Here is a 27,745-nt window from a genome sequence, read left to right as displayed (position 1 = left end):
TAACCCAATCCACAGCTTTTATTATAGCTTGTGCATTACAAGATTAATCTTTGTGGCAAAACTGCACCAAAGAAACCCCTACAAAGTATTCTCTGGAACCTAAGGACAATGGCAGCAATGTCTCAGCCTAGAAGATGTCCACATCAACCAGGGTCATCAGTGGTATGCTATTTTCAAAGATTTACCAACAGCTTCTTTCTTCCCTGATGAATATAAAGATGTGCGTATGCTTTTGGGGACAGAGGATGTTTACTAATGCACCAGTCTTCACAGATTCTTGGCCTGACTCAGGAAGATACATGCCTAAGGAGTCACTCCACTGAGCTCTACAAATGTACCAGTTCATTCCTTATTTGGCCTTTTGATGGGAAGAGCTTCCCATTCACACCCGGTAATGCCACCATACTTTCACGGGATTTAATACTTGACAACCAGAGTAAAGTCCTGAAATAAAGGAGGGCAGACTTTGAGCTGTTCAGGACACTGGCTGGCAGAGTCTCTTGGGAGGAGGTTCTGAAGGGCAGAGGAGTCCAGGAAGGCTGGGCACTCCTCAAGAAGGAAGTCTTAATGGCTCAGGAGCGGTCTGTCCCCACGTGCCCAAAGACAAGCTGGCGCGAAACTAGACCGGCCTGGCTGAACAGAGAGTTGTGGCTCGAGCTTAGGGAAAAAAAAGAGGGTTTATGATCTTTGGAAAAGAGGGCGGGCCACTTGGAAGGATTATAAGGATGCTGTAAGGCTGTGCAGGGACAAAATTAGAAAGGCCAAAGCTCATCTGGAGCTCAATCTGGCTACTGCTGTTACAGATAAAAAATGTTTTTATAAGTATGTAAACACAAAAAGGAGGACTCAGGAGAATCTCCATCCTTTACTGGATGCGGGGTGAAACTTAGTTACAAAAGATGAGGAGAAGGCTGAGGTGTTTAATGCCTTCTTTGCCTCAGTCTTTAGCAGCAAAACCAGTTGTTCCCTGGATAGCCAGTACCCTGACCTGGTGGAAAGGGGTCAGGAGCAGATTGTGGCCCTCACAATCCACGAGGAAATGGTTGGCGACCTGCTACAGCACTTGGATATACGCAAGTCGATGGGGCCGGATGGGATCCACCCGAGGGTACTGAGAGAACTGGCAAAGAGCTGACCAAGCCACCTTCCATCATTTATCAGCAGTCCTGGCTATCAGGGGAGGTCCCAGTCAACTGGTGGCTAGCAAACATGACACCCATCTACAAGAAGGGACAGAGGGTAGACCCAGGAAACTATAGGCCTGTTAGTTTGACCTCAGTGCCAGGGAAGCTCAAGGAGCAGATTATCTTGAATGTCATCACGCAGCACTTAGAGGGCAACCAGGCGATCAGGCCCAGTCAGCATGGGTTTATGAAAGGCAGGTCCTGCTTGATGAACCTGATCTCCTTCTATGACAAAGTGACGCGCTTAGTTGATGAGGGAAAGGTTGTGGATGTGGTCTACCTTGACTTCAGTAAGGCTTTTGACATCGATTCCAACAGCATTCTCCTCAAGAAACTGGCCGGTTGGACTGGCGTACACTTCATTGGGTTAGAAACTGGCTGGGTAGCCGAGCCCAAAGAGTCATGATGAATGGAGTTAAATCCAGTTGGAGGCCGGTCACTAGTGGAGTCCCCCAGGGCTCAGTGCTGGGGCAAGTCCTCTTTAATATCTTTATCGATGATCTGGACGAGGGGATCAAGTGCACCCTCAGTAAGTTTGCAGATGACACCCAGTTAGGTGCGTGTGTCGATCTGCTCGAGGGAAGGAAGGCTCTGCAGGAGGATCTGGATAGGCTGGACCAATGGGCTGAGGCCAACTGTATGAAGTTCAACAAGGCCAAGTGCCGGGTCCCGCACCTGGGGCGCAACAACCCCAAGCAGCGCTACAGGCTGGGAGATGAGTGATTGGAAAGCTGCCTGGCAGAATTGGTTGATAGGCAGCTGACTATGAGCCAGCAGTGTGCTCAGGTGGCCAAGAAGGCCAACAGCATCCTGGCTTGCATAAGAAGCAGTGTGGCCAGCAGGGCTAGGGAAGTGATTGTCCCCCTGTACTCGGCTCTGGTGAGGCCGCACCTCGAGTACTGTGTTCAGTTTTGGGCCCCTCGCTACAAGAAGGACATGGAGGTGCTCGAGCGAGTCCAGAGAAGGGCAACGAAGCTGGTGCGGGGTCTGGAGAACAAGTCTTACGAGGAGCGGCTGAGGGAGCTGGGGTTGTTCAGCCCAGAGAAGAAGAGGCTCAGGGGTGACCTTATCGCTCTCTACAGGTACCTTAAAGGAGGCGGTAGCGAGGTGGGGGTTGGTCTGTTCTCCCACGTGCCTGGTGACAGGACAAGGGGGAATGGGCTAAAGTTGCGCCAGGGAAGGTTTAGGTTGGGTATTAGGAAGAACTTCTTTACTGAAAGGGTTGTTCGGCACTGGAATGGGCTGCCCAGGGAAGTGGTTCAGTCACCATCCCTGGAGGTCTTTAAGAGACGTTTAGATGTAGAGCTTAGTGATACGGTTTAGTGGAGGACTTGTTAGTGTTGATCTTGTAGGTCTCTTCCAACGTAGATGATTCTGTGATTCTGTGAAGGCCTCATTTCTTTCTGCAGGACCACAGACAGCTCTCATCCAACCAAGCCAGGACTTCACTTAGATATTTTCCAACTTGACGGTGTGAAATTGATAGATGGAAAACATCCTCTGAGGCATCAAAAAAATCCACAAAAAAATGAAGGCGAGAATAAAAGAATATGGACAAGAACGGAACTAAAATCTACAATCTATTTCTTTCCATTCCCCAACCACACTGCCCAGAAGAGACTGTAGATCAACAGACAGAAGCACTGACTGCCCCACAGGTGACAAGAAGAGAAAGTGAGGGAGGCTGGGTGGTCACGACAAGCAGCAACTTCCTGTGACTCCAGTGGAAAGAATCAACCGATGTAGATCCTGTGGAAGTCATTGGCTCCAAAGGCAGCATTGCACTTGGGGCACTTACGCTGCCGGGTGTCATAGCGTGTTTTCACACACTCAAAGCAGAAGACATGAAAACACTTTGTGAGGACAGCATCCTTTTTGCGCATGTTACAGCACGGGCAGGTCAGGCGGGCCTGCAAGACAGAATCATTATAGAGAGGGCTCACTGCATTGCACTAGATACAATAAAATGTGACTAAAGACGAAGGTCTTTCCACTCCTCATATAGAAAGGGTGCTTTCTTCTATGCAAAATAGGTCTACAGTGCCAAAGTCTAGACAAATAATATATACTGAAAGCATGACTACACAGCCTTTTGGTTAAAGCAGAGCTAAGAGGGAAGCAGGAGACAGCTACGCACCTTGTAATCCTTGATTTCTTCCATCAATATCTCATCACAGTTGGGAACCATGTCAGGCTTCTTAGTGGTCTCCAGCTTCCTGCGTAACCTAGAAATGTCTTCCTGTATGAAAACAAGAGGGCAAATAAATGAGCAGTGTCTTCTGTCACAACTAATCCAAGGAAGAAACAGAGGTAGCACCTGCCCAACAGTGCACCTAGCTAAGTCACTCCACCTATACTTTTATTGCTGATAGACCAAAAGAATTACGAGAGATGACATCATCATCTGGTGCCACTTGTATTGTCAATAATATCAAAACCTACACAGCCAAGAGGCTATTTCAATAGATTGAGCTGAAATCCAAGCGAATGGACAACAACAACAAAAAAAAGTTTTAGCTAGGAAACAGTAAGGAAACTCATGTAGTTGGAATCTGCTCTGAGTTCAATGCAAAAGGAGACAGATACTGAAGGACTGATTGTGTACAAACTGCATACCTCAGCCCTTTTGAAGTTGAACATCTCTTTCTCTCTAGTTACTCTGTTTTCCACTATCTCATCCTGGAAGTCATGTAGCTTCTTCTGAGCCAGCTCTAGCTGGGTTTTCAGGTCATCTGCAAGCTGGGCTGCATCCATGGCCTGAAAAAGTAAACCAGTATAGAAGTAACAGACACAGAAAAAGTTCTAGTGATTTCTAGTCCCTCCACCTGACAATTCATTACTGCCCATAGAATACTTCCAGGGCCGCTGGAGATTTACTTTTTTCAATCTGATTATGGTATTTTCAAATGGAAGACCTAAATTTATTCCCTAAACTTTACAAGAACAACAAATTATCTTCTTGTCAACAAGCTCTAATCATTTAGTTTGAACACTCCTCTTTGTTAAAGATAAGCCCTATTACACTGTAATGCAACTTGATTAGAGAAACATCAATGCCCCCACAATTCTTTTCTCATTCAAGTGTTTTCAGCCCTCCACTCCTACACTTTCTCAACTAAATTTACAGGCAGGCCTAAAGCTAAGCTAGAGAGAACTGCAAGATGAGTTCTGTTGTGGTTTTGTTTGTTTGTTTTTAAACTGTTTTCTCTCTTCACCAGTTTCTTAGTGTTCTCTAACTAGTATTAGCCAAGTTCTCTTAGTACTTCAGAACATATTACACACAAGTGATTGCACAGAAATCCCCCATCTCTTCAAAGTGCTATTCCTGCCTTCCTGTCTGTTATGTCATTCCTGTATTTCTACTAAAGACTCGATAACAATGGCAGGATCAGCCATGACACTCAGTTTTATTCCACTCTACAGGCCTACTTTGTTTTATGATCTTACACATTTAACAAGTGTCTTAACGTTCCCCAACCATAATTTTCTTTTATTTATCTCATATTTCCTATGAAAGCTTTACTTGGTGCCAGTTAACTTAATCTGACTGTTGTGTCTTTCGTGATAGTCTGAGCTAAGGTGCCTTTTACAGGAAACCTATCACAGAAACAACTACACCTTGCTCATCTTTATCAAAGGAAATATCAGTCTACCACACCTTAATTAGAACTCTCTTTAGAACTCCTCAGCATTCTGGTATACTAGTCCAAAAGGAGGGAATATCAGGTACCATAACACCAATGAAAGACAGGAGCCTTCTATGCTTCCCTCAAGACCACTCCATCTTATAATCCAAGAGGAAATCAAGCAACTGCTCACCTTGCGTTTGTTCATTTCCAGGGCCTGTGTTCGGAGGCCTAGCTCTTTCTCCCCTGTTCCAATACTGCTTTGCAGTAAGTGTTCCTTCTCCTCCAGTTTACGTACAACTTGCAGCTGGGCATCCACCTTGGAAAGGGAGAGAGGAGGTACAGAAGGACTGAAATGCGTGCTCTGCAGGTCTTCAGAGATGGCAGAATATATACGTAGAACCGTTAACATAGGAAAATAACTACTGTGTGTTCAGCTCTGGGGCCCCCAGCACAAGAAGGACATGGACATATTAGAGTGAGTCCAGAGGAGGGCCATGAGGATGATCAGAGGGCTGGAGCACCTCTCCTATGAGGACCAGCTGAGGGAGTTGGGGTTGTTCAGCCTGGAGGAGAGAAGGCTCTTTGGAGACCTTATAGAGGCCTTCAGTACTTAAAAGGGGCCTACAGGGAAGATGGGGAGGGACTCTTTGTCAGGGAGTGTAGTGATAGGACAAGGGGTAATGGCTTTAAATCAAAAGACGGTAGATTTAGATTAGGTAGTCATTTCCAACCCAAACTATTCTATGATTCTGTGATTCCCAGTTTTCTCCTTCCTCTTGCTGTCCATAGCAATGAACCTGTAGGAGTTTATACTCATACAGCAGTCCCTTACTAAGACAGACCCCTTCAAAGTCTGACATGGTATACCTAGGATGATCAGGGGAACATTCCTTCCTGTACTCGTTTTGGCTGAGATAGAGTTAATTGTCTTTATAGCAACGCGCATGGCACTGTCTCAAATTTGTGACCACAGCAGCATTGACAACACACTCCTGTTTTAGTTGCTCCTGAACAGTGATGAAACAGCATCAAGACCTCTGTTTCTCACCAGTGTGTAGGCTGCACAAGAATTTGGGAACGGACACAGCTGGGACAACTGACTCGGGCTGGGCAAAAAGGTATTCCATACCATACGACATCATGCTCAGCAATAAAAGCTGGGGAAAGAAGGAGAAACAGGGGCGCATGTTCAGAGTTACGGTGTTTGTCTTCCCAGGCAACCATTATGCGTGACGAAGCCCTGCTTTCCTGGAAATGACTAAACGTCTGCAGGCCAATGGGAAGCAGTGAATGAATTCCTTATTTTGCTTTTCTTTTACATGCAGGTTTTGCTTTACTTGGTAAACTGCCTTCATCCCAACCCGCTGGACTTCTCACTTTTACCCTTCTCTCTCGCATCCCACAGGGGGATTGTGGGTAAGCAGCTGTGTGTGGCTTGGCTGCCTACCGTGGCTAACCCACACCACCTCCACCCTCCTGTGAGTTTGGTTGTCCTCTCTACTTCTCGCAGGTTACCTGTGTCTTCAGTGTTAAAACTTGGTCTGCCAGCTCCTCCTTCTCCTCTTTCAGCAGCTTGTGGATCTGGTTGGACTTGATGCGTTCTGACATCAGCTTGAAGTTGGCATCATCCTTCTCCCGCAGCTGCTGCATCAGGCGGATGTTCTGTTCCTGCATGTCTTCAAAGGCTTGGCCTGTGACATCCATTTCTGACAGCAGAGCCTCCTCCTCCTGCAAGAGGATTACAGGCTCTGGCAGAACTGTTCCCTGTACCCCAATGGTTACCCTGAAAATTGTACTCATAGACACCAAAACTAGCACAGACCAAAGACAACTTGGTATCTTCCCAGCAACCACACAAAAGTACTCCCTAGAAGTCTGCATCACAGCAGAGATGCCCTGAACTAGAAGATGTACAAAAAAAGACTCTTCTTGACAGGAATTCACAGACTCTAGATTGTATCTGCTGGGGGGAAAAAAAAATATATATATATATATCAGATGTGGCACAGGCCACCTCCTAGCTTCTGGCAGCTAGCTAAATAGCTGCCATATAAACTAGGCCAATAACACTATATATGGACAACTCAACAGTTTCCACATAGAATGATGACAAGGCCTTTATACTCACTTAGGCTGCTTCAACATTAATGGCGTAAATGACAAGACAGTGCAGTTCTGTACAATAAGAAAAAAATCAATTCTAAAAGAGTACATATCAAATGATTGGCTTGCCTCTCCCCTGCTCAACTGGTCCCACCCTGTTAACATTAGATTAAGCCCTTTTTTGTAGAAAAAGGCTTAAAGGGAAGGTATGTCACAGCACCATGCACATGCATGAATTGTATGAACTGTGCCAATAAAAATACTTCTAAAAAGAAATTACAACTTCCTCCTGTAGAGGCTGACCCAGCCACTTCTCTGTGCTCTTCACCTAAGCCACATGGACAACTAAGTTTCCCTACCACGCCTGACATGAGCTTTGTGACAGCTGGTGCTGGGATTTTTTGTTTCTTTTTTGCTTTAATAAACAGGGACAAAACTTGCACATCACTGGAATGAATATACAGAAACAGAAATTCATTCTCTCAGGTAATCTTCCTGGCTGTAAACTGAAGGCACCTACTTCCAATACGCTCAAACTGTGACAGAGCTTACCAGAAATTTCTCACCTGTTTAGCCATCGCTAGTTTCTTCTGTAAATACTCAATCTGTTCCTCTACTGCTCGGATCTTGCGGAGGGCATCCTCATCGGCCATCTTTTTACTCTCCTTTTTCTCCTTGTCTTCCAATTCTTTCACCCTTTGCCTTAGTTCTTCCAGCTAGAAGACAGACAAGACAGAAATGACACTAAACACAAGAATGTGGCCTGAACATTGTTAAGAGCTGGTTTTCCCCACAATTATTCAAAGCTTCAGAAAAACTACCCTCAAAGTATGGGAAAATAAAACCCATCTCACTTCTACATGACATTGTATTACTGGCAGAGAAAGCATTAAGTCAGGCTGTAAGACTGAAATCTTGATTTCAAAACTTCTGAAAACTCCATAGCACCTCTTACCAGAATACATTAGTTATCTCTTGCAGTTGCATATATAAGGCTAAGCAGAAGAAGAATATCTGCTCCTTTAAAGCATCTGGTCAAGCATTGTTTTCAGTGCGAAAAGGGATGATTAAAAAGGAAGAAGCCATACACAAAACACACAAAGACACAACCTGACTGACAAAACACAGGAGGCAGCAATAGTGTGACTGACCAGGTTTGGTTCCTTACTGATGTGAGAACAGAAGTGTGTTTATCCCAGGAAGGTTACCTGGCTGGGGACCTTGTCAACTAGGGCACCAAAGAGGAAAAAAAAGTGGGGGAGAAACCAGAAATAAATATGCAGAGGTGCAGACCTGACAGAACAGACATGGAGATAATGACAAGAAACAAACCTTGTCAGTCACACTAACTGTTGGGCTGTAAACAAACTACAGGCGCCATTTCCAGGAAGATCAACCTGGGCTTTGCAACCAAACAGACTAAACCAGAGGGGACACCAAACTAGAAGGGGTTAAGGAAATCAGTAGAGTTCTGAAAACCCATGAAAAGATGTGCACTGAGAAGGGGAGCAAGGATCACCGAAGAGGTTTACAGACAGAAAGGGGTACAAAAGGATCTGGTTGCAGGTGAAATACAGCTGGTCAGTATGGTCATCTGCCTGATCATGGCAGTCTGGCTTCTCTACTTATACCTTCTTTGCAAATCTTTTCTTAACCACCTCTGTGTAACCTCATGCACGTGTACGTGTGCTGCAGGGACTAAGTGCCAGATACTGGTAAACTGGTTTGTGAGTTAGGTATGGGGCCCAGGACACAGTCAGAGGTACTGGGTGGACTTGAGGGATCTGCAAATGTGTACACACTTGTGAACCTGGATGGTGCTGTGTGTGCACGCACACCTTCAATAGTGAACTTTCATCTCTACCAGTGGAAGAAGAGGAGGTGGACTTGGCTATTCGTGTCTATGTTTTATTTGAGTCCTATGTGTAGGTGCTGTTGAAGGCAGTGGCTTCCAAGTGGCAATCTGTCTGATAGGCTGTGTCAGCGTCCTGTGTCCTCTGCATATGTCTCAGATATGTGCTCAGTGTCACTACTGTTGAACCCATAAAAAAAGAAAGTAGCAGCCACACCCATCAGCCTAGGCAGAGATCCTGAGTTCCAGGCTGAGCTCCAGTGGCTGGACAGGAGGAAGTCCTGAACCAGAGGGGCTGGAGAAGGCAGCCATGCTCATAACATCACTTAATATCACAGTGTAACTCTTCAGTGAATCTGCTGCACATTCACTCAGATGCAACATTTTAAAATTTTATTCTCAAATCATTGTTCAAGCCTCATTTTAAATACATCAGGTGATGGTTCTTTGCCACATCCACTGAGAAATCTGACACCACGCTGTCAAAATATTCCTGAAAGCATAGTTTAATTTTTGTCTAATTTGCTGCCTATCCCTCTTTGTCTTCAGGTCTTTCTAAATCTTGTTAATGATGTAAAGCTAACAACCTACATGTTACAGCAATGGAGAGCTAAACACAGCTTTGAAAGAACCACCACCTTTAATACTGACAATGAAAATATTACCCCTCAAAAGGACATCCTGTAATCTCTCTTTTCATCTCCAGACTATTCCAATCTCTCTTGTAAGTAACAAACACAGGAAAAGAAACCACCTCCAGCCTGAAGACAAAAGCACCATAGTGCAGGTGCAGAGTACTTAAGTAGCATGCAAAAGTAAAAGAGGGAAGAGAAATGAAGTTTACCTCAGCTTTTGCTTTCTTCTCAGCTGCCATCAGCTGCACTTTGTCTCTCTGTTCTTTGGGGGCAGAGCGGTACATATCTAACAACAGCTTCATCTCCTTCTGGCTCTCCTGGGCCTTCCTGGAAACACAGAGATAGACAACTGCGAGAACTTGGCAGAAAAGCTACATTGTTGTATAACTAGCATGAGAGCCAGACCAGTATTTGCTCCATCTCCCACACTGCACATATACGGAGCTCTCCCTGGCTCTTCTCACTCTAGTAAATGCAAAACAGTCAAGGAGTACAAGATGGAGACTGAAAAGAAACAGGTTCAGGCACATATAGGTTGAAAAACTTAGAGAAGGCAGAGGGTGACAGAAGTATGTACCTAATGGAACATGGATAGCAACAGCTATCCATCTCTGCTTTGGTACTGTCTAAGACAGGGAAGACCACTGTGCTCTTCACTAACAATCTGCTGCTGTAAAGCTTTACACAATTGTAATGACAGCAGCAAAGATTACTTGACCCACATTAAGAAGTACCTGGTTTGGTATTCACGGTTTAGGCTATTGTAGAAGTGTTACTATGTTGTCCAAACCATTATCAGACAGAGAGGGTGCTAGAAACCTCTCACTTCAGTAGTCAATCTCTTAAGAGCTGCAAGTTATCTCACTCAATCACCCAAGCTAGCTCAACTCACGCAGGAAAGAGAGGATCAGCAACTCTTACTTGAGTTCAGCCTTCAGCTGCTTGATCACTTCAGCCTCTTTCTTTCTTCCATCTTCATGTTTCCCTTTCTCCTTCTCTTTGGACTCTCTTTCCTTCTCAGATTCCTTCTGCTTCTGTTTTTCCCGCTCCCGCTCCTTTTCCTTTTCCTTCTCTTTCTCTCGCTCCCTCTCTTTCTCCTTTTCCTTCTCTCGTTCCCTCTCCCTCTCACGTCTTTCCCGCTCCCGTTCCTCTTCATCTCGCCTGGCCTTAACTTCACTCGCATCTTCAGAAGCAGCCTTGGGCACAGGTACTTGGGCAGAAGGATCATCTGGCTCCTGTTTGATCTCTGGAGGCTCCTCCTTTGTGTCTTCAGTGCTGGACTGGGACTGTAAGATAGTACTACCACTGCGAGAGCGGATCTGTCATGCAACAGAAAGAGGGAAGACACAGAAGGAAATTAACCATTAAGTATTTAGCCAGAAACCTGTATCACAGTTATCACAGAATATCCAAGTTAGAAGAGACCCACAAGAATCATCAAGTCCATCTCTTGGGTCCCCCAAAGAACCACCCAAAAATCAGACCCTGTGTCTGAGAGTGATGTCAAAACGCTTCTTGAACTCCGGCACGCCTGGTGCCATGACCACTGCCCTGGGGATTTTGCTCCAGTGCCCGACCACCCTCTCAGTGAAGAGCCTCTTCCTGAAGGAACCTTATCCCTCTTCCCTCATTGTCCCAGATATCAACTTGTGTGCTTTTACTGAAATTGCTAATACTTTTCACAGAGAACTGCATAACTACGAAAGGAAGGCAATTAATTTGATAAGTGGAAAGCAGGAGAATGTGGTTCTCCATCAGAAGTTACACTACATACATACTGCATGCTGTAATAGAAAGGCTGATATTAAAAGCAAGGATGTGATATTACAAATAAGGAAGTGATTAATGACAGCCAACATGGCTTCACTAAGGGCAGATTGTGCCAAACAAATCTGGTGGGGTTACAGGACTGGTAGATAGGGGAAGAGCAACGGACATCATCTATCTGGACTTTTGCAAAGCATTTGCAACTGTCCCCCATCATAACCTTATCTCTAAACTGGAGAAACATGGATTTGGTGGATTGACCACTTGGTGGGTAAGGAGATGGCTGGATGGTTGCACTCAAAATGTTGCGGTCAACGCTGTCCAAGTGTCCATTGCTCAACGTTCAAGTGGAGATCAGTGACCAGACGTGCTCCTCTGAGGTCAGTATTGGGACCAGTGCTGTTTAATATCTTTCTGGGTGACATGGACAGTGAAATTGAGTGCACTGTGCATCAACAAGTTTGCCAATGACACCAAGCCGTGTGGTGCAGTCAACACGCTGGAGGGAAGAGATGCCATCCAGAGGGACCTGGCAGGCGTGCCCATGAGGTTTGACAAGGCCACGTGAAAGGTCCTGCATCTGGGCTGGGACAATCCCAAGCACAGATACAGGCTGGGTAGAGAATGGATTAAGAGCAGCCCTGAGTAGAAGGACCTGGGTGTGCTGGTGGATGAGAAGCTCAACATGAGCCAACAATGTGCGCTTGCAGCCCAGAAAGCCAACCGTGTCCTGGGCTGCACCAAAAGTAGCATGGCCAGCAGGTCAAGCGAGGTGATTCTTCCCCTCTGCTCTGCTCTCGTGAGACCCCACCTGAAGTGCTCCGTCCAGCTCTGGGGCCCCCAGCACAAGAACAACATGGAAGTATTAGAACAAGTCCAGAGGAGGGACACAAAGGTGATCAAGCAGCTGGAGCACCTCTTATGGAGACAGGCTGAGGGAATTAGGGATGTTCAGACTGGAGAAGAGAAGGCTCCGGGGAGACCTTACAGCACCCTTCCAGTACCTAAAGGGGGCCTACAAAAAAGCTGGGGAGGGACTCTGTGTCAGGGAGTGTAGTGATAGGACAAGGAGTCATGGCTTTAAACCAAAAGACGGCAGATTTAGATTAGATATAAGTAAGACGTTCTTCACTCAGAGGGTGGTGAGGCACTGGAACAGGCTGCCCAGAGAAACTGTGGATGCCCCAACCCTAGAAGTGTTCAACACCAGGTTGGATGGGGCTTTGGGCAATCTGGTCTGGTGGGTGGCAACCCTGCCCACAGCAGGGGGATTGGAACTAGATGATCTTTAAGGTCCCTTCCAACCCAATCCACTCTGTGATTCTACAAAGGACTGACCAGTGTTCACCATTCCACTAAGCATTCCGTGCTCCCCTCTCCCATTTCCCACTCTGATACCTTGCTCAAGTCAGATTGGGCCTCTCTCAGTTTGCGCTTGTATCTCAACACCTCTCCCTTCAGCTGGTGGTTGTGATTTTGGAGGCTGCTGATGAGATGACGCATCTCTCGATTAATTGGACCTACAAAAGCAGAAACACACTACTGTAACAACACACTTTTGCTGATCTTCTGTTAAGACTTTCATAGAGATGGAGAACAAGCTGATTGATAGTGACAAGGGATCAAAACAAGACTGTAATAATTCTACTGCACAACAGAGCATTTAGAGAAAAAAAATCAGGCTAGCTTTACAAGCTACCATAAGTCCTGGCATATTCCCAGCCCTAGTTTTCCTTTAACATTACTCTTCCTTTAAGGTATGTGGGGGAAAAATATAATTGTACTGGGTCTGGCTGGGATGGAGCTAGTTTTCTTCATAGCAGCTCACTCGGTTCTGTTTTTAGATTTAGGACCAAAACAATGCTGGTAACACACTGATGTTTTGGTTATTGCTGAACAGTGCTTGCTGCGTCAAGGTCTTCTCTGTTTCTCACTCTGCCTCCACAGTGAGTAGAAAAGATGTGCACAAGAGGGTGAGAGGGGGCACAACCAAGCAGACGACCCAAACAAACCAAAGAGATACTCTAAGCTATGTAACATCAGGCTTAGCAATAAACAAGTGAAAAAGGAGGTGGTTAGCCATCTTCTGCTTGGGAACTGGCTGAATATTAACCCACAGCAGTCACGCTATAAAAAATCTCTATAATTTAAAGGCTACTTTAAGAACAACCTATTTCTTTCTTTTGGATAGAATTTGAGCATTACCAGTGTCCTGTCTAGGTTGTTATCCCAGATTTGTAAATTAATCCTCCCAAAAGTAATTTTTTAAACAATGTAAAATGCTCTGTCATAAACCAAATTATTAGCAAAATGCAGTATTTTGCAACACCTACAAGGAAGTCAGATTGCATGGAACTGGCCTGCCCTGAAACATGAGAAGAGCTTTGTTTTTGAAACCTGACAGAACAAGTATTTAATAGTGGAAAAGGAATGATATTGAAGTGTTGTGCTGCAATGCAGCCTTCTAATTTTATATTTTTTTAACATAGCAGAAAAGTTCCATACCTGCTTGTTCATTGGCAGCAAGTGTCTGTTCAAACTCAATCCTCAACATCTCATACTCTTTGCGCACTTGTGCTAGCGTGTCCTCTAGCTGAATAACTTCTGTGCGTAGTTTCTTGTGAAGGCTGACCTCATCCCTCTGTGGAATAAGAAATGGACAGAACTTGGTGCAGTGACCCTGGAGTATCTCTCACCTCATCAGTAGAAGGTACAAGAACAGATAAATTATCACCAGGAAGAAGTTTCCCAAACATCTCCAGAGCCACCCAAATCAGTGATAGTTGATGGGATGATAATGTTCCCCAGTATGACAGAGCACAGGTGTTACCTCGATCAGTTCCACCTGGCGCTGGTGTGTGGTGCGGGTGCCATGAAGCAGAGTGCGGGCCTCATCAAGATGTGCCTTCAGCTGGAGACTCTCATTATACAAAACAGAAAATTGGGACTGCATGCAGCGGTATTCTGGAGTCTCCTTCACAGCCTCCTCCACTGCTCGTCGCAGCTCAACCTGGTCAGGACACAAGAAGATGCCACAGAAAATGACATCACGTCCCTGTCTTCGGCATCCATTTTGCAAGGTAGAATAACAGTGAATTAAGCTGCCACAAGCAACTTGACAGTGGCAACAGCACAAGCATCTTAAAAAGCAGAACTTTAACAGCATTGCTGTGAAGTAGATGCATATGATATGCTTAAGTATCAGCTAAAAAAAAAGTCTGTACTTTCTCTCTACTGGTATATACTAGACTGTTTCTCTTACATAGTCACTTTTTTTTTTTCCTTTTCAGGTTTTGCAACAGTTTACCTCAAAGATATAAATTTGGGAAATATTTGGGAAATAAAACTTTTAAACTGATTTACTGTAAAACCATAATCACCTAAACCAATCACCACAGAAACACTAAAAAGCATGGCTGGGCACTAGAGAAACTAGGTGCAACTAGGCATTGTTAACTTTCTAAGAAAAAGAGATATAATGACAGAAAGCAAATGAAAGAAAGCATAGCATGTGAATTTTACTATAGAAAAGTTAGCAAATGGGTGTGACTACCAGCAGCGAAGCAGATACACATATACACACATAAAGCTCAACACTAATTAAGAGAAAAGAAGAGTTGTACGCCAAATGGTCTCAAAGCAAACTCATGTGAATAAATATAATTTATATGTGCCTCAAGACAGCTTTTGGAATGTCATCTCTGAAACTTGACTAATCAGCTCAGGCGATCCTTGCAACAAGCTATGTTAAGTATATGATATATAGAATTAACTAAATTTTATCTACTATAGATTCACCACTTTTTGTGTCACTACCATTAAGATAGGAAATAGCATATGCTATTTCCTATCTAACCACTCTAACACCCGGAAAAGATTTAAGTTCATATACTCTAAGAGTCTAGACTCTCCTACACAAGTTCCCCAGTTCTACTCACGTGGGGTGAAAGGAAAGTGAAAGGGGTCAATCCAGAGATGTGGAATTAAATAACCAGACACCGTTAAAATATACCAAAGAAATGCATCAGAATGAATAACGGAAATAAGAAACTAGTATAACTTCCACTAACGACCACATGGTATGACTAATGCACTGAACTGTAAGCTTAAGTCGCACAAACGTGCAGAAGTCCAGTACACAACCCACCTAAATCACAGAATAGTTTGGGTTGGAAAGAACCCTTAAAGATCACTTAGTCCAACGTCCCTGCCATAGACAAAGCTTTCTTTCACTAGATCAGGCTCCTGAAAGCCCTGTCCATTGTGACTTTAAACACTTCCAGTGATGGGGCATTTACAATTTATCTGAGCAACCTGTTCCAGTCATAAAAAATTCTTCCTCAAATACAATCTAAATCTGCCCTCTTTCAGTTTAAAACTCTTGTCCTGTTACTACTAGTAAAAAGTATTTCTTGACCTTTCTTGTAAGCTCCTTTTGGGTACTGAAATGCTGCAATATGGTCTCCCCAAAAATTTCTCTTCTCCAGCCCTAAACAACCCCAGCCACCTCAGCATTTTTTCATAGGAGAGGTATTCTACCACTCTGGTCATTTTCATGGCCCTCCTCTGGACCCACTCTAACAGGTTCTTTCTTGCCTTTCAGATACTGGGGACCCCAGAGCTGGATGCAGTACTCCAAGTGGTGATCACAATAGCGGAGTAGAGGCATAGAATCGCATCCCAGGATGTGAAAAGGAAGCACAGAATAGAGGAATACAAATAAGGATTCCCAGAGACACGGTACAGCACAACAAACCGGACCTGACCACAGAGAACACCTTCATCATCACACAGGTACAGATATCACACCTTAAGTTTTTCATTCTGTGTTGTTACTTCCGCAAGATCCTGGCGCAGTTCCTCCAACTCATTGAGGCGGTTCCCAGCAAGCTCTTTATTCTCTTCCAGTTCTGCATTCATCTCCTCAAACTGTTGGGGATAAAATGCTTTTAAATTCTACCATTAATATATTTACTGATGGTACTAATTAAGTGACTACTTCAAAAGTAATCGGCTGGTAACAACACCAACTGAGACAGAGTCTATTTCCCTCAGGTCTGTTTCACAGCAGGAAACTTATATACAAACAAAATAGTTTGCCCAAGGTCACCCAGGAGATTTGTGGTAAAGAAGGTATTTAAATTCTGTTCCAACCTAAGGTTCTATATACTATCTGTCCTTGACTTTATCCTTCCCTCTGCACATGACCAAGTCCTTGAGATTACCTTGCGGGCATTAATAGTGATTGTGCCCCCATAGAGACTGCTCCCAGCTCCATACACCTTGTAGCCTTTGGAATTTACCTGCAAAAGAAGCAACAGGTTTCATAAACACTCAATTAAGCCCTAAGAATATGCTGCTACAGCATATTCAGAATCAAAGATGGTATAGTAGAGATTCTAACTTCTCATAGCAAGGTACCCTAGGAAGATGTTGTGCAGCTCAAAGCTACACCCATTTATCTGGATTCCTGGTAAAGATGATAGTGTTTACCCGTTCAAGAACATCTGCTAAGTGCCGGTTAAGACGCTGCTCTCTCTTGCGGATCTTGTCAATATTCCATTGAAGGTCATCAATCATAGTCTCCAGAACAGACACACGAGACTCTGCTGTCTCCACTCTCTCTTGCAGCTTGGAGAACTGCAATCAAAAGAGTATTTTAGACAGCAATATTAGATAGAATCAACAGTTTTTCAGAGTGCTAAATATTTATTTTTCTTCTGTTTTGATGTATGAATACATCATAGCCTGGATTCATGTGCTTTGCACCTTTTGCTATTGCCTTTTGCTACTGAGACAGATTAGTCTCAGTATCCAAATTTTGAACTATCCAAATTTTACACTGACTAAAAACAGTAATGAAAAAAAAAGTACCTAAAACAGCAATGAAAATAAGACAAAACTGATAACGGAAAAAGGGCAAGAAGTTGGGGATATCTGGCAGAGTGTAAAAGCAGCCACCTCACCTTATTCAAAGGCACTTTTTTTTTTTTTTAATCTTTTTAAATCTGTACAGTCACCTACTCTACAAACCACTGAAGTGCCTTTGGACAAACACTGAACAAGGTCATGGTTAACCCAAACAGGTATTAAAAGAACTGATGCCTCTGAAGCAAATACTGCCAATAATCTGAATTCCTTAATTCCTTAATTAATCCCTTAATTAATGACTGTGTTGATCTTGTAATTAAGGCTTTTACACTTTCATACGTGACCCAGAGAAACCAAGAAGGTGAAAATGACAGGGATATCAAGTCAAGTGTCTCATCTCAGATATTTACACTGTCATCTTAACATCACCTTACCATTTCCTCTGCTCTGCTTTCTAAAATCAAAACCACTCAACTCACTGATCCAGTTATTCTCTTTCCTTCAGCAATCAGCAATAGAAAAAGCAAATGAATCTGAATCGCACAGAAAAACCTACATACAACCACCTATTCCATAACCTTTGTTCAGAATCTGTCTTTCAAATTCCATTGCTCCTGCCCCTCTCCAGAGCAATAACCTGTCTTCCAAACAATTTTTACCACAAATTATTCTAAGTGGGAAATAATCAAGCACAGAACCCAAAACAAAATTTCTCTCTCCTTTTCATACCTCCTGAGACATGATTCGATGTTTTTCCTGAAGAAGATCAGCCAGCTCCTGCAGCCGTCCATTTTCATGTGACAGGTAGGAATTAAGCTCCAGGACTGCTTCTTCCATCAGTGTAATATCTGAGAGAGGCACAAGAAAAGGAAATGAACAGAAATCAAAGAAGGCTGTTTTTAATTCTTAAACAGCAGAGAAAGGGAAAAAAAAAAGTTTCTACTGTTAACTTGTGCTTACTACATCCCTCCAGCAGGTGGTTCCTTATCTCCATCCACACAGAGTGCTCACTAAGCAAAAGGTTTTACAGTTTAACATACCACACATTTCCGACTGTCAGTTACTATCTCCTAATGCCAGAAATCATTCCAATCGTGTCAGCATCAGCAATATAGAACATGTATCCCACTGACACCCTACTGCAGGCCAAATTCACATGCAAACCTCCTTCAACAGGTGGTTTAAGCTAATATACCAAATGACAAATTATAACAACTGAGTTCAGGCTCACATGATAGCATTGGCACTACTTCAACAGAGTCTGCGACTGCCAACTAAGAATAGTAATACTCTAGCACACCAATGCTAGATTTGCAGAGCTCTTCAATCAGACCATATAAAACACTCCAGAAACTAGGAAAACCAAAGATGACTTGGTACTTCCATGTAAATTTGCATTCACATTTCTAAAAAGACTAGAATTCTAACCTTCAGCCAAGTTTTTCAAATATTCATCTGAGTGTAAAGTGAATCTTCTACACTAATTTTCAGATGCTAGTCATTTAGGTTTCCTCTGCAAAACTCTGCTTTTTGTGTCCAAAAGACATTGGATGGGTACCATTTGGCTCAAAACCCAGAGGAAACTGAGGAGTCACTTATTCCTAAGCCTTTTACTCAGCTGCAAGGAAGAAGTTCAGCATCAGTTTGCAATACTTGTTTGAATTCCTTACTTGAAACCTTGAACTTGGTGGCCAGGAATAGCTGGGTGATAAGGTTCAACCGCAATCTGTAACTTCTTGTGGTGCAGAAGCACACGGCAGGCAGAAACAGACCTCTCCTTAGCCCAACACTGGACAGAGCTCCCAGCATTCAAAGTTAGAGGCAATTATCATATACTTCTTATACGCAGAACTTGGAGGTTTTTATTATTAGGAGTTTGGAAAGCTAGGCAAACTTATTTTGGAAACTAAATGAGATTACAACCTAGTCATTCTTAATGCTTACAATGCAGCATCATGTCTATGCTGGAGGCAAATGGGGGTCCTTGAGTATCAGCCAGTGATCAGCCTACCAGGTCATACCTCCACTATTCAGCTTGTGGGACAGCACATCCACTTTTTCCTGCAGCTTGTCATACATTGTGACAATCTGGGCAACAGCACGCCGGGAGGACTCTACACGTTCTTGCAGCTGAGACTCTATCTCCTCACTAGTGCTGCTGGCTAGGGTGGCTAGGAAGGAGAACGCTGGCTCCAGTCCTTCACCTAGGAACAGAAAGATATGCAAAAAGTAAACGTGCTCTGGCAGAAAAATAATGCTAGTCTTCATAATCAGAAAGCTAGGGACAGCCTTTAGAAAGAGAAACCAACATTGTCCACAGCTAAAAAACATCTTTTCCACTGTTCCCAGCCAGGTGCCTCACCTCGCTCTCTCTCATCTTTGCGCTCCTGATTACTGTCTGAGTCCGGTTCAGGTTCTGGTACCACCAGTGCTTTTCTTTCAGACAGGAGATCTCCAAGACCTTGGTCCAGGTCAAAGCGTTTAAGGATAATGCGGATGTTTTCATCAAACTGAATAACACAACAGGCAAGACAAGACAAAGTACAGACATGAATTAATGGAGAACAGGGGAATAGAAGGAAGTACAAGAAAGCAGTATTAACCAAGCATGTTGCTAACCTGATTCCAGTAACGATTGATGATCAGCAAAGAGGCATCATCAGTGGCCTGCCGACGCTCTAGCTTCTCTATGTGCTCCCGCAGCTCATCCTCAATGGCTTGCCGCTGGTCAAGCATCTCTGCTAGTTTCCGGTTCTTGGTCTGCAGCGTCCGAATGTCCATCTCCTCCTGTGCAGAAACACAAGTTAGTGGCACATTCCACACAAGCCAGATCACTAGACCAGGCTCAGCAAGGAAGAGAGATGTTCCCAGATAAAAAATAAAAATTAAAAAAAAATAACGAGAGGTTGAGTGGCAATACACAAGAAAGACATACCGTTGAAGAAACGCCACCGAGTTTAATGGTCTCCACTGTGGTTCCCGAGTCTTCAACCCCAGCCTTCTTCTCTGGAGGTGCAGAAGGGCCAGGGTCTCCAGCTGCCCTTTTATTGCCAATTCCAGACATGGTGACTGAGACATACAAGGTCCCCTCTTCTCCAAATTCTGCCTAAGTGTTAAAGAACACCATTAAAAACCAGCAAACACATGGACATAACCAGCTCCATTGAGGGGTTTTTATGTACCGACCCATCATGGCTAACAAGATGCCCAACACAATACAGACCGCGTAACTCAGAAGGTTTGGTCAAATACTGATCAAAAATCTTAAAAGACACCACTGGGGTTAACACAGTGAACAGCAATATGATGGAAAAAAATATCCATCATTATTACCACTGATGTGTAATGTTCAAGCAGAAGCACTTTATTTTATCATGCTCTTCAGAAAGAAAACTTAATGCAGATTCAGTCTCTTTTTCTCTTGCTCTTTTATTAAAAGTGATTTGGGTTAGGATTCAGCAGGCTGCCATGTATGCCTGAGACTTCCTAAGACTGTGCGTACATGGCACCTGTCCACTTCACACCAACCAAACTGTTGTTACATCAACATTCGGTCAGTCAAAGTCAACGGCAGCAACACTTCAAAGATGAGCCCTCTAAGTTTGCAAAACGATCCTACAAATCCTACTGAACTGAGCAGCAATTCCAAGGAAAGATTTGCAAAGACCCATTTAAAGAGTTTTCCTACATTTTAGCAGAGAGACAGGCACATTTGGAGTGGACTTATAACCAAATTAATGCAATTTTAAAAATTCAGGACTGCTAGTTAGAAAATCACAGAGTAGCTGAGGCTGTAAGGCACTTCTGAAGATCATCTGTTCAGTGCTCTTGAATAAATCAGGGTCAGCTACAGCAGGCTGCCAAGGGCCTTGTCCGCTTCAGTTTTTGTTATCTCCAGACTCTACAGTCACCCTGTGCAACCTGATCCAGTGCTTGACAACCCACACTGTTAAAATATTTTCATCCCTCATATTTAAACAGTATTTCTTGCATTTTCCTAACATGTTATTTAGCAATGCAACAATTATTTCCTTGAAGGGTTTCCAAACAAATATAGTGGTTAATGCTGGAAATCAAAATTAGAGTCTTCATTAGACATAAGCAGCATTCTTTCCAATATTCACAGGCCTTTTGCCCATTCAATCCACAGATCTCCCTACCTCTAAACTAAATGAAACCCAGAAATAAATGAAATGCAGAATGTACAAACAGCATTTGCATTGTTCCATTTTATTCTATAATAACATTTACAGAACAACTATGTTTTTCTTTTTGTAGAACAAACTAAACCAGCCAGTTCTCATGTACTTGCTTTACTTGAAAAGTTCTACTGAAAGTAATAAGGTTATTGTATTTTTAAGATAAAGCTGGTACACTGACTGCTTTACCAAATCTTATTGTTCAACAAACATTTTATTATGACAACAGCTTCCACCATATACAGAATGGTGGCTGTTTTCTAAATGAGCTGCTGAAATGACACACATCTCATCCACCATTCCTGTAATCTGTCTTGAAATATAAATATGAAATACATCTCAAAATTAAAAAATAAACAAAAATAACTTCCATTTAACTGTTTTCCCCATTTGCAACGTAATTTGGTGGGCACTGATTTTTATCTAGAATGACTAAGCCATTGGGAAGGGCAGGGGGAGGAAGCACACCTCCTGATAAACGCATCTACTACCTATCAGCCCAGTGAGACACACATGACTACCCCCTTCCAGCTGTTTTATCCAGACAAAGTATTTCTTTCATTGCCAACACCAAACCCTACAGCTGTAGCTCTCCTGTACACTACTCACTTCCTCACATACTGCATGCCACTAAGCATTCATGACCACAGACCCTCTCTTTTCTTCACCTCGATCCCAGCCTATTTATATTCAACCCTCCACAACAGACCGCCCTGACCAAAGACTGACAGACCTCCCACACCAAGGACTCCACTTCACCTTACTCTCACTCTTACTCCTAAAAGCCTCTTGCAGAGACACATAATTCTACTTGGCGCTCCCCACACTGGCCCAAAGTCATCTATCCCAACCACCACCAGCCACCTGCTGAAAGCAAACTTCCCCATGCCTAATATTTAGCTCGGTATGATCCAAACAAGCCCAGCCCCTCAAAACTTCTCCTCGGTCACGTAAGTAATTCAGGCATCCTCCATAATTATTGTTTATGTCAGTTCCCCCTGCATCCCCGCTATATGCCTGCATCCCCAGCTATATGCCAGCCCTCTGCTCCCTGCCCTGCCCTCCACACGCAGCAGGGACCCCAAATTGCTGCCACCGACCCCTCCGGGGACCCCCCCCGGGGGCCGCCCTCAGCGAGCCGAGGCCCCGCTGCCCGCCCGCCCCCCGGGCACCTACCGACCCGCGGCCGCCCTCCCGCTCCCCCGCACCGGTCCTGTCACGGGATCGCCCTCACACGGACCGGCCCCGAGGCCCGGCCCCAACACCAGCGGCCTCCGCCACCGCCCTCCGACCCGCAGGAAGCCGCTAGCCCCCGCGCCACGACCCGAGGCGGGGCCGAGCAGCCGTCCCCCCCCCATCCCCTTCCGGCGGCCATTTCGCCCTCACCCGTCATGGATGCTGCGCGGGAGGCCGCTTGCCCGCGCCTAAGATGGCCGCCGTTGCCATGGTGCTGCCGCCGCACCTGAAGCCGGCGCCCGTGCCCTTAAGCAAAATGGCGTTCGCCGGCCCGCTAGCTGGTGGCGAGGGGGCGCTGGTCACCAAATTTTTCGCCCGGTTCCCAAATGCTTCAAAGCTTGAAGTACTACCTAAACTAAAATTAAGATTTGGGGGTTAAACAGATCATGTTTTAGATAGGCACTCAAACTGGTCTTTTAGCTGTTCTTTTATACAGCTCATTACCAGATACAATTTGGGGCGTGCCCTAAAATGGGATTTAAATGGGAAAATTATTTTAGCCAGCCAGATTATAGTGCTAATAAAGGGATGCTGTCCTTCAAGATACATGCATAATTTTGCACACAGCCTGCAAATTAGATGAAGATTGCCCTCCTCCCTTGTCCTCTTCTCCATTTACACTCTGATCTTGAACAACTCTTGAAAGCCACATAACTTTCATCTGGGCACTCAGACACTTACCTCCTTTAGAAGAAATGTGCTATTTTCCTTAGTGGTATTTATAGATTAACTGTCACATTCTTGTGAATTGTTATGCGCAGACAGTACAGCAGATGTGGGTGAGAATGCAAGCTTAAGTACTGGTGCTAAGGAAAGAGGAAGAGAGGGTGACTTAATACATGAGAAACTTTTGTGAAGAAACTGGGAGAACTGAGCAATCCATTGTCAGTGAAGAGGAACAGCAGAGAATGTTCTGCAGCAATTTGTAATTTTCAGTCTGTTAGAAAAGTTGGAGGTAGAGTTGCTCCTTCCTGAAACTGGCAAATTCAGCCACAGTCCTTCATTTGCAATTTCTGTAAGAGGGTTAAGCACATAATTCACTCAAAACTACAGCTGCTTAACCACTGGAATGGCAGAGAGTTTCTTGGAAAGGGTGTGCACTTGTGTTTATATGAGCAGAAGGGGAGACCAATATGAAGAAACATGCCAGAAACCCAGAGATTAACTGAATAAATAAAACTCTGTAAGGAACAGCCTACAGAGGGCAATTCTGAGCTCCTAGTGCCAGTGTGCTAAGGCTGTGACCACAAAAGGACTCTCAGAGTGACTGATTCTCCCTGCATAAGCAAGAGCTGCAGTCCTGTGCCCAGGATTATGCTGAGGATGCTTAAACCCGATGCCAGTTAATCTCTGTTCCAAATCAAAAGGACCCACAAAAGCCCCAATGTTGGCTCTCCCTCAAATTGCAATAGGAGTAGTGTATACCAAAATTGGTATGAAAGTCTTAGAAATTGACTTAAAATACTTCTGCTTCAACCAGCCAAGATGCTGAGACAAAGTGTTGTGAATTATTCAAACATTACCGAGATGTGTCTAGACAGGCAGTAGATAGATAGGTAAAATAATAAGAAAGAAAGATGTCATTTTAAGCAACTACTGTGAAAGAGATTAACTGCCCTAACAGAGCTAACCAGAGGCCAAAATTAAATCGAGCAACACCCATGGCATAAACCATTATGTGGAAAAAGTTTCTTTTTGTGTCAGCACACATCAGCTTTTCATCTGCTAGGTTGTAAACTGGAAGCACAGCAGTTACTTCATAGCAACACTAACAATTCTAACCCTAACAATTCTAACAAATAGAGGGTACAAAGCACAACCCTTAGTGTGTCCTGTGGTGGTTTACATGTGTGCTCAGAGCCTACTAGTTTGGGTCACACGTGCTCTGGAAAAGTACGGGAAGTCTCAACAAGGAAAAAAAAAAAAAAAAAAAAAAAAAAAAAGGAAGATGAACAGCATTGGGACATACTTCCAAATAGAAGTGCCAGATCCTGTCTTATGTTTGTGCAGATCTTAGGTTTCAAATGAAATGTAGTTCTTTCCTTGGAAAAAAACTGCAATCAATAAATAAATGGGATGTGGGGCTTAGGCAGATCTCACCAACAGCTGCTCATTTCCTCATACACTGATTACACTCCAAGATTATTCCGTCTTATTCTGCTATTTTGATCATTAGATTTTGAAGCAGAAATAGAAACATCAGTGCATTAAAAGACATCCCTTTCTGATTGGCTGATTTGTGTAACAGCTACTTTCATGCTACCAAAGTGTGATAAACAATAAGAAAATTACCATCTTATGTTTTAAATATGACATTTAAAGCACAAAGCTTCACTCAGTCCTTGATCAAAATTGTTCCAGCATCCTATCTTGTTGTATCTCTTTAAGGATGTGCTTTAAAAATAGGACATTTTTTGTTTTTCTCTCACAAATGTTGACAAGCAACTAACATTGCTGCTGTGGGCATGAAATGAAATGAAAAGGTAATGATGCAGTGTGCTGTGCTGGGTTTACATTTTTAGGGACTGCAGTAGAAGTGTATTTAATAACATCATGGGTACTGTACCTGATATCCATCCAATGCAGAATGTGCATCAAATCACACAAAAATGTACCACTGTACAGCATCCTTGATGTATGCAACAATTACTGTTTATATAATTTAAGATGCTACAATTTTCTTAGAAAAGCTGAACAGAGAAAGTTAACACAACTGCAAGTTGGTAGCCAACGCACTTTGACTTACTAAGTGGGTTCTCGCTTTACTACAATAAGGGTTTTTACTTTAAAAAAAAAAAAAGTTGTTAGTTACAATTTATCTAAGTTTGTTCTACAGCATACAGCTCTAACACTAGAATACTTATGATGCATCTGGGACGGGATATACAAATGATATTTTACCTTGATTAAGGAATAAAAGTCCACTTTCACCTAACTAGAACTGATTTGGACAGAAACGTAATTATACTCCGCACAGAATTTCTTACTTTCGTCTTGCAGACATTTTACTTCCCTAATTGTCTCTCTCCTGTAGAGAAGCACTTGCTGCTAGAACCTAAGTGGAGAATACAGGTATGAATACAGGAGGTGATTAGGTGGTTGTATTTGTGAAATACTGAGGTCTGTGAAACATGCCTTACTTACTTCCTGCTCCTGTTTAGTTACTCACAAGGATGGCCCTCTGTATATTTTCCAGACATGAGTTCTCCATACGATCTAACTATATAGTCACAGCAGTAGCTTCTACACTGCTCAGTAAGTCATAAATACGATCGCCAATAGTAACACTAACACTGTTTGCTCATACCACTCACTGGCGGTGCCTGAAGTACCGGACAACCCTGGAGCTACAAGGAGATAAATGCTGGAATCAGATCAATTAAAAGTCGGAAGAGAAGTGCACATTGCTCTCCCTCTCCACCCAAAGCATCCTGGCAGGCAATCTGAAGAAATAAGTAATGACAAACTCCAGTCAGTAACGCAGACTGAGCGGACTTGACAGAGATTACTAGCTATTGCCTTGCTGTCTCACTGCCTGGTTGCAGTAGTGATAGTGAGAGAGAAAAAAGGCCCAGCAAATGGAACAGGAGTGTGTTTTCTTGCTATTCTTGTTGCTGGCCAGCATACCCCCTTAATTTGCTGTCTGTGTATGAAAGGACCCTATATGAATATGAGTTGGGAAACAGTGCTGTGAACAGTTTCCTCAAAATAAATTTAGGTGTACTATCCATACTAACAGATGTTCTTAAATTTTAAAGAGCTGCTGTTCAGAAATTGATTTATAGCTTGGTGAGTTCTATACTGTTGCCTTGTGAAATTGGGAAAAGAAAATAAGATTTATCTGAAAATACTCATCAGCAGAGAAATTTACAGAATAAGCTCTAGAAAAATCAGTCATAGCATTATACAAGCAAATGGAGCTCTAGTTAACATGTTATCCTTCTTAGTCTAGATGAGATATTCATGTGTCATTCATGGACTTTTATGTCCCTTTTCAAGTATGGCCAGTGTCCTAGTTGGGTTCCCAGGACTTGTCTAAACTTAAACATTCAAGAAAATCAATCTGAATTAATTAAAAATATGAGATAAATTTGAACTTTTTACTCTCTGTGCTTCATCCTGTACAGACACTATCATTTAGAATGGAAAAAGCTTAAATTTTACTTTGCTGCTTTCACTTCTAAAAACCTTTCAGCTAAACTGAAATAAAACTGCCTACATTTCAAATAATGCTGTCTCTTAGAGATTTGACTCAGTTTGAAAGTAGCCATATTTCAATACAATTTGCCTCAGAGTCCTTATGTAGTTAAATCCGTGTGTCAGTGTTACCCAAATTTTCCAGGTACACATGCAGTTTATCTCACTCCCGTAGCAGACCTTTGGTTCTAGAAGTGCAAACCTAAACATTTGCCATGAATATATATATATATATATTACTTGTGCTCAGTGCTTTCTCACACAGGCATAGAATTTGTTAGTGAAATATGCCCAGCGACCATTCAAAAAAACTTGATTCCAGTTTGCAAGGGAAAATTAAAATCTTTCCAGAAGTCTGTGTGAGATAATTCCCATCTGATCCTCAGTTTGGAGTCTTGCCACTTGTGTCTTGTGTCTTGCCACTTCACCCCATTCTCTCTTTTTGCATTACGAAGGGTAACACTGTTCCAGACTGTTCTCCTGTGTTACAATGCAGAGCAAGTAAATGAAAGGCAGTGTGTTCTAACAGACAGGCTGGAGAGCCGCGTGTTTCCAATTCCAAGTTAAAACCTTTGTCCCTGTCTTTTGAAATACTCAGTTTGTGGACTGCAAGAGTCAGAATGTTGGAGCAAGATAGCTAGGAAGTTGGATCACTAGAGCATTACACTTAAGCTGATAAGATCCATACCTCTAAGTGTGATCACACCTGTAGTCCTTCTGAAATTCTGCCATCATTTAACATGTTAGCTTATGTCAATATATATATATATTTTTATATATTTTACATATATATATATATATTTTTTTTTTGCTATAAGCAGCCCCACCTAATGATTTGATCAGAGAAGCAAAGGAAGCATAGAAGAGCTCTGTGTGTGTGATATGCAGTAGCCTCTAAAAAGAAATGGGTTACGTTTGGCAATTAATTGTGTTTCTGTCATCTTCAGATGTGTACAGTGTAGGTACAAGAGCTTACACTAATGGTGTATTATAGTATATCTTCAAGATGAGTTAGTTATAGAAATAAGCCTGAAAAGTCTGAAATGCACTTATTTATAAAAGGCTGCACAGA

The 27,745-nt window shown here is 43.2% G+C and overlaps 1 protein-coding gene across 8 annotated transcripts; it reads right to left on the bottom strand.

Moving 5' to 3' along the window:
• Positions 1-22,613, bottom strand: RNF20 (ring finger protein 20). Of its 8 annotated transcripts, none has more exons than XM_040540385.1 (20): positions 22,449-22,613; positions 19,977-20,147; positions 19,661-19,828; positions 19,404-19,551; positions 19,063-19,245; positions 17,771-17,889; positions 16,664-16,810; positions 16,396-16,473; positions 15,980-16,099; positions 14,001-14,180; positions 13,676-13,811; positions 12,569-12,690; positions 10,325-10,722; positions 9,613-9,730; positions 7,483-7,632; positions 6,329-6,541; positions 5,004-5,129; positions 3,801-3,941; positions 3,322-3,423; positions 1-3,094 (listed from the first exon to the last, which is right to left on the bottom strand). In XM_040540385.1, the coding sequence occupies exons 1-20, from the start codon at positions 22,596-22,598 to the stop codon at positions 2,918-2,920; spliced, it is 3,147 nt and encodes a 1,048-aa protein (XP_040396319.1). In that variant the 5' UTR covers positions 22,599-22,613; the 3' UTR covers positions 1-2,917. The 8 variants fall into 8 exon arrangements, with proteins under 8 accessions (XP_040396319.1, XP_040396326.1, XP_040396322.1 ...); XM_040540392.1 differs by having other exon boundaries at positions 19,977-20,143; positions 22,449-22,580; XM_040540388.1 differs by having other exon boundaries at positions 22,481-22,574.
• Between the last annotated feature and the right edge of the window lie 5,132 nt (positions 22,614-27,745).

The sequence above is a fragment of the Cygnus olor genome, chromosome Z, assembly GCF_009769625.2.
Source record: "Cygnus olor isolate bCygOlo1 chromosome Z, bCygOlo1.pri.v2, whole genome shotgun sequence".
NCBI lineage: Eukaryota > Metazoa > Chordata > Aves > Anseriformes > Anatidae > Cygnus > Cygnus olor.
This window is presented reverse-complemented; position numbering and strand designations above follow the sequence as displayed.

Coding starts and splice junctions, on each gene's coding strand:
- RNF20 (XM_040540385.1), bottom strand. CDS start 22,598: ATGGGGGGGGGACGGCTGCTCGGCCCCGCCTCGGGTCGTGGCGCGGGG. Junction 3,424..3,800: donor TCAACTTCAAAAGGGCTGAG/GTATGCAGTTTG, acceptor GTTTTCATACAG/GAAGACATTTCTAGGTTACG. Junction 3,095..3,321: donor AAGAAATCAAGGATTACAAG/GTGCGTAGCTGT, acceptor TCTGTCTTGCAG/GCCCGCCTGACCTGCCCGTG.